Source organism: Lytechinus pictus, chromosome 7 (assembly GCF_037042905.1).
Source record: "Lytechinus pictus isolate F3 Inbred chromosome 7, Lp3.0, whole genome shotgun sequence".
Lineage (NCBI taxonomy): Eukaryota > Metazoa > Echinodermata > Echinoidea > Temnopleuroida > Toxopneustidae > Lytechinus > Lytechinus pictus.
Genome location: NC_087251.1, coordinates 1,409,956 through 1,417,341, shown reverse-complemented (window position 1 = coordinate 1,417,341; position 7,386 = coordinate 1,409,956). Strand labels below are relative to the sequence as shown.

The 7,386-nt window shown below is 31.1% G+C and overlaps 1 protein-coding gene across 26 annotated transcripts in view; it reads right to left on the bottom strand.

Annotated features, from left to right (window-relative positions):
* Nucleotides 1-1,678: 1,678 nt before the first annotated feature.
* LOC129265175 (1-phosphatidylinositol 4,5-bisphosphate phosphodiesterase beta-1-like) overlaps nt 1,679-7,386 on the bottom strand; it is a 92,687-nt gene continuing 86,979 nt past the window's right edge. For 14 of the 26 annotated variants that reach the window (XM_054903176.2, XM_054903181.2, XM_054903179.2 and 11 more), the window contains one exon: nt 1,679-6,757. In XM_054903176.2, the coding sequence (XP_054759151.2) occupies nt 6,227-6,757 (531 nt within the window). In that variant the 3' untranslated portion in view covers nt 1,679-6,226. The remainder of the gene's footprint in view (nt 6,758-7,386) is intronic. The other 12 variants (XM_054903182.2, XM_064101557.1, XM_064101555.1 and 9 more) reach the window with 1 other exon arrangement.

Sequence of the window (7,386 nt, the reverse complement as noted above, 5' to 3'; positions counted from 1 at the left end):
ATATATTAAAGAAAAAAGGGTTGATATAAATACAAGACAAAAAAAATGATCATTTTACACTTCACAATTTGATATTGGCTATGCATGGAATTACAATGCCCTATTCCCCAAATGCACTACAAATCATGATACACATCTACAGGTTTTTTTTTTTTTACATAAGAAATCTCATTGCATTAGCTGCCCGATTCAGCCTTATTTCTAGATACAAAATGATTTAATTATATATATAATAACAATAATAACTTCCTAAAGTCTTGCAAATATTTTGAAATATAATTGGTAAAAGGCAAAAATCCAAAATTAGAAACCATTATATTGAAATATCGTCTCTGGCACCCAAGAACATTGCCAGTACTCTCTGATCACCCTATTTCACATAGCACATCATAAACACTAAAACTAAATTTTATATCATCAAAAGTAAACACACTCTTACATTCAATAAAAATTTAACATAAAATAGCCATGCTCCATTATAAAATTACATACAATCTTTAGGTAGAAATGTAGTCACTTTTTTCATTATTCAAGGGCTATTTTTATTAAACAAAAAACTAATCAATCACTTTATATGAGAGCAACCATACTGAATAAAAAACTAATCAATCACTTTATATGACAGCAACCATACTGAACAAAAAATTGAAAAGGAAATTTTAATATTCTCTTCAGATGAACATGATCAGATAGAAGTAATTCCCTTGACTTTTCATTTTTTTCAATATTCTCTACAAATGGCGCCCCCCCCCAAAAAAAAAATGAAAACCAACATCTGTCACATTGTACAATCAGAATCAGGGAGGATTTGTAATCACACAGATATTGGAAAACTATCTCATATCCATTTTCCAATACATGAAAAATGATATGAAATAATGTAAGATAATATTGATATGTAGATCTGATTCTTCAATGTCCATAGCACAGGCAGTGTAGATGTTTAATACTGACAGTATAATGGCCAAAATGTTATTGTCTTGTAATCCCTTCATCTATACAATGGTGTTACAGATTTTGTAATTATGATAACTATATAGCATCTGCTGGGCTCATGAACATATTAAATTTCTGAAAAAAAGAAAGTGTGGATACACGCAGTGCATTATCTAAAAACTAAATACTTTAAAAACATTTTGCATATATATCAAAGTAGGCTAAAACATGAAAATCTTGTGGGAAAATCTTAAATTGTAGAGTTTACATAATAATTTGTATCATGAAAAATTAAAACTTTAACATTCTTTGCATAAAACATGCATGATTAAATAAAAAAAAAGGTATTTAAAGACATAATTTTCATCAGATAATTCTTATCAGGGAATTACATTTTGAAATATTTGCATAAACATGCATTGGTTTTATCCTTTCTCGAATAATGATATAAATGTGCACTATATAAGAAAATAGCTTCATTATGAATACGTTACATGAAGACTAATTATCAAGGATTCTAAAATCGCCAAATAAAAGATTCTCACAGATAATAATTTATTAATCATCATGAATCTCCTGCAAAACTATCAGTAATAGATGACAGAGCATCATATCACAAAGCTTAATAACTGATTGTAGAACGTCTATTAAAGATTGATTGCACTGACTAAAATGTACAATCAATCGCAGGAATCATTCATACAATCAATTGCTAAACTTTTTGTAACAGGAACCTGGTTAGTTTTCATGTACTTTTGATAAAAGCAGTAGATGCTACAAAATACTATTTTAAACAGTTCATTAAAATTATCGAATTCATCAATAGATTGCAAACAATGAATTATCTTGGAGGGATATACAAATGATCATGGGCATACTAAATAGGGGCAAAATGTTTGGGTAGGAAGAAAAAGTGTGATCTGATGGTTCTAAGAAAAAAATAGAGAAAAACATCAAAATATTCTTATCAAGTGTTGGCACAAAGTTCTAAAAGATTCTTAAAGCTGTGAAGAAGGTTAAAATAGTATTTCACATTCCTATGAGTTAATAAGATTGGCCATCAGTCTCAATTTAATTTATTATTTTGTCAATATGACAGAATTCCTCTGCATGTTGATAATGGTTTAAAAAAGCAATCTGATCATAAAAAAGGCACACATAAATTCAAATGTCAAATAATCTTTCGAATCTTTTAAAAAAATTATCCCTGAAATAGCACTTTGCTTTCCAGTCATTAAGGTTTCTAATTCATTCTCATACAAAGTTTCTTCTAAAATCGTTGGGAGTAATGACAATATAGACCCTGCTGGTAATTCTTGTGGTGGTTTTACACAGTATAAAGCTGAAAGATTAACATAATGTGAAATGCATAGAGAAAATTATCAAGCTACAACTAACACCATCCATTTTTATTTATTTATTAGTCTATATAGCCTAATCCAGTTTCATTAAACCAATAAGATAACTATCAAATTTTCTAATCTTCTCAGCTTGTTATCTTTCAATTATTCCATTAATTAAGGGTTTGAGAATGTTACTCAGTATTTTGTACTGGCAAAAGTAGATTCAAATCCGAGTTATGAAACTGCAAAGTTCCTCTTTGGTTGAACATAAGACCATTTCTTTTATAAATTTTAATCATAATTAAAATGACATGGGGTGTTCTAATGAGATGGAATTGAATTTAAGCTCAAGCTAACACAAATAAATTATGGTATATCTTTAATGCTAAAAAGTTTGTAGTTAGAAGAAGCAAAAAACAAATATATATATCTGAAATTAAAAAGGCCATGTTAAACTCTATCGGACATATGAATATTACTGGCAAAAAAATTATAAGTAAAGAAACAAAACTAATAAATAAATATGAAATCTACAAACTATCAGAGTTTGCATTTCTTCAAAACATTATAGTAAAACTTAAAATCAAAGAGTAGTCAATTCTGCTAAACATCAAAATACATATCTCCAGGCTCCCTTTCCATAAAATGTACTATTGTGGTTAACTTCAATGGAATCCCTGATTTTGATAGGCTGTCACTGTAAACAATAGCAAAGTTAGTAGAATAGAAACTTTTATGCAACAGGGCCCAGTACAGACAGTGAGTTGCAATAATATCTGTTTTTTTTATTATTGATAAATTGGCAGTATAATTAAAACCTAATAGCATAACAGCACATTTTCAATGTGTAAATATTACATATTATTGCCCGTATCAGACATCTGAGCGGGTCATTTACAAAACCATATTGCCCTTTACCAGCAAAACGCTGTCCTGCCGAGTTCCTACGGGAGTTACCATAAACTGAAACAGAAATATCGGGAAGGGATAGGTATATTGTTTGTATTTTCCTCTGTCTCAATGCATGTATTTACTTTGCATGCAGAGACGACGCAACATATACCTTTGTATTTTCCCTGGTCTCACATCCGGGCATTCGAGGATGCGTATAAAGAGATACGCTTCACACGCTTCGTAATGATCCGCGCACCAACAATATACGTCATAATAAAGACAACACTGGATCCTGGCGCTTGCAAGTACGTCATAACAGTTAAGTGCAGAGCCTAGACCCTGATATCAACATGACACCATAGAACTCTTTTTTGAAAAGATATATCACCATTATCATGATTTTTGCTCTAGATATCTGATTTGGATGATAATAAAAATATTGACTGGCTCTTATTTCGGGAAACATCAAATATATTGCCCCTAAAAGACCTATATTGCCCTTGTCTAAAGACTCTGGCTGATATATGAATCTTTTGCTGGCAATATCTTTGATGTTTCCCTCAAGGCCAGTCAATATTAAATATACCCTCTTGAACTAAAATAATCTACTTTTGAAAGTAGTTTTATTTCACAGAAATTTTGGAGGGGAGGGATAAAAGGGAAAAGCATTTCATATTGGAAAGGAGATAAGAGAAAAGAAGAACATAAATCTGGAGAAAATGAATTTTGTGAGAGGTGGGGATAAAGAATGTAAATATCAAATGACAAGACCTATCTCAAATTATGAGGATTTTTTTTATAATCACATAATCTACATATATCATGTAAAGTCATTTCTGAAATCACAGCTCTTTGAAATGAAGCAATACACTAGGACCTATTAACAAGAAACTATTCCACTTATTACAGTGTTATGGCAGCCATATTATTCCACTCTCCTAAATATATTTTTGAAGTACATGGGTTTGCCTTCCCAACTACAGTATGATAAACAAAAAGGAGCAAATTCTAACATAAATTTTCCATTGGTTTTTTATGAAACTTTGCATAGAAACAAACACAGCACATTAACAATATACATGACAATTATTCACCCCATCTCAAATATATTAATCCTGTTTCTTATTGAATTTATTAACTACATGACAGTTTTTATATTGGCAATGAAAAGCCCTAGCTAGTACTATTTCAAAGTGCAAGCAAAGTATGAACTTTATGCAGAAAATGCAGTGATAGCAAAATGTGAAATTCAATTAAAATATAAAAGTGTCATATTTTAATACAATTAATTATTTCCATGATTCATGTAAGTATATTAATGTTTTGTTGATACTACATATGTATGCATACCTGAAAAAGACATACATGTATCTTACATATGACTCTACACAGAAAACAAATGTCCATCTTCATAAAATATACCTCTCCACATTGCATTAATTTCCAATATAAAATAACAGCATTCCTTCTCATTATGATACAAGTAAATAGATTTATATATAAATAAAAATCATTTGAAATTTACCAATCTCTTATACAAAAACAATTTTAACTATAAGCATTCAATGTATACACACAAGATATAGATGTTATAGTACTGCATAACCTATCTGTACAGGAGAAGAATCAAGAAATTTGAGAATTATTTACACATTTTTTCTTCTTAAATTGAATCAAATTTATCATGTGGCATTAGGAAAATTCAGCAGGAATGATCACCAAGATTTGTAATTGGAATGGTATCTTTAATTCTTCTATGCCTTTAAATCAGATGAGAATTATATCATATTTTTAATCACATTAAAAAAAAGGTGAAACCTTTTTTCAGATCTATAATGCTAAAGGATTTTTATTGAATATTCAGTTGTGCAAATCTTAGAGAGGTTCCTTCAATTAATAATGTCAGTGCTGTAAATTTTTTCAGGGTAATAAAATCCACCATACATATTGCAATTAAAAGAATAAGCTTTATAAGTCTAAGATTTAAAATGATTAATGACTCAATTTTAAAAAGTCCTCAAATAAAAACAAATAAAACAAACTAAAACAGATGTGACTTTCATATTATCTAATCTTTCCAACAGAAATCAAATTCAGTTTTTGACCAATAAGCATAAAAATGATCTTGCACCTGAAAACATTAATGTCATCTACTTATAGATCTATATTATTAAATAACCTATCAATACTCAGTACAAAACACAATAGATTATTTAAATAATATGATTCATCTGCAGGTAAAAATGCTCTTGCCCTCTCTGAATATGGCATCCTTTTCTTCTATCAAAATAATTCTTGTGAATATTTGACTTCCTTTATACTCCTGATTGACTATGTTTTGTGCATTAATTAAGACGACAATCATATACAAACTGCTCATGAATTATAAGAGAACATTTCTAGATTTGTTTTCAAAATGACCAATACTATCAAACACTTTACAACCGTGGCATTGATCCATAGATTGGCTATATAAAGTTAGACACACAATCCAAGCAGTGAACCACACTACCAATGAAAGCAATAAAACACTGAATGTTCAAATCTAGAGTTCTGAAGGCACACACTTTTTAGTATCAAACTGTTTAACCACCCTTTGAAAATCTAAAACCAAAAAAATATCCATATATATACACACCTGTACAACATTTGTTTTCATTATATATATAAAAGAGATCATATCCAAGCACCGATGCATCATTTACAACCATCTGTGGTATTTCTACCATATACAAATATATTCTTTAAACACAAAATGGTGTTTTCTTGTGCAATATTAACTCCTAAGACATGATTATAACATATAAATATACATGATGCAGCTAAAATATGTGTTCTGAAGCTTCAGAGAGTGGTGGCTAGTACGGCTTTGGTACTTACTGTTATATCACTTGTTTCTTCTTCTTTTTTTCATACAAAGCTCAAAATATAATACATACAATAGCAAAGCCTACGCTGGGTTTAAACTCTCATGTAAAGGCATCATTAGCAAGGTATTTGCAAAATTTCAAGGGTACAAGTTATGTTGCAATGGTAACCAAAGTTGCAGAAAATTAAAGTTTGGTGGACTCAACGACAGGATTAACTGCATCTGAACCACCACATACTTTCCTTTCACCTGTTTCTGAATCTTTACACACGATCTCTTCATCTGGTACGGTATTGCTGTTATCAAGTCCATTAGCAATGTCACCATTGGAATGGGTTTGAGCTGAGTTGTTAGTGTTGGTTTCCTCAGGGTTTAAACTCCTACTGGCATGTACTTCAACCTCTGTAGCCATATGACCTTTGGCGTTATGAACCGGGCTACCTATGTTGACATGACTGTGTCCATTGAGACCGTTACTATCTGGGACATCACCACCACTGACAGAACTAGGTCCATCAGAGATTCCATTCAGACCACTACTAGCTGATTTCTTCATATCACCATTAACACCATTAGGAGGTCCACCATCAGAGGGACTCGCATCATCAATAGCTTTGATAGAACCATTAGAGTCAGAGGTGAATCGTTTGAACTTCCTATCTCGAACAAGCTGATCTAGCTTCTTCTTGAATTCTTCTTCAATCACCAATACCATCTAGACAAGAAACAACAAGAATGAAAATCACCATCAACCTCCCACTAACAATGCATCAATCCATTCTAGAATTACAAACAATAATCACAAACCTAATCACAAACCCCCCAAAAAAGTAATTTCAGGAGAGCATTCACTTGCACCACTTCTCCATCTTTGCAGCCCATCCACCACGCATCAGAGATCAGTGAGTATGACCAAGGAAGTAAATATTCAATACATACATGTATCTGAAACGAATGAAGGTCTGTTGTCGAATCATAAATTGAAATCAATGTTACATTCAATCGTCTTTTAACGTTCATGACTCTGCAGAATCCCCTTTCTTTTTCAGTGCTTTCTTGTTTACATTCCTGCTTGAACACAGCATGGTTTGAACTTTACATCTTTGAACATTCATCTTTCAGTTGGATTGGATGTAAGTAATACGACTTCTGAAACTGTTTTTTCCTTACATGCTAAGTCCTTTGGAAACACATAAACAAGCGAGGTAATAATTTGATATGCTCTACATGTATTCAAGAATGGCATATTATTCTACTACCATCACTATAATTAGATTAAACTACTTGACATTATAAAAACCTAAGAAAATTCCAGGAATGTTACATTCCCTCTCAATACGATAA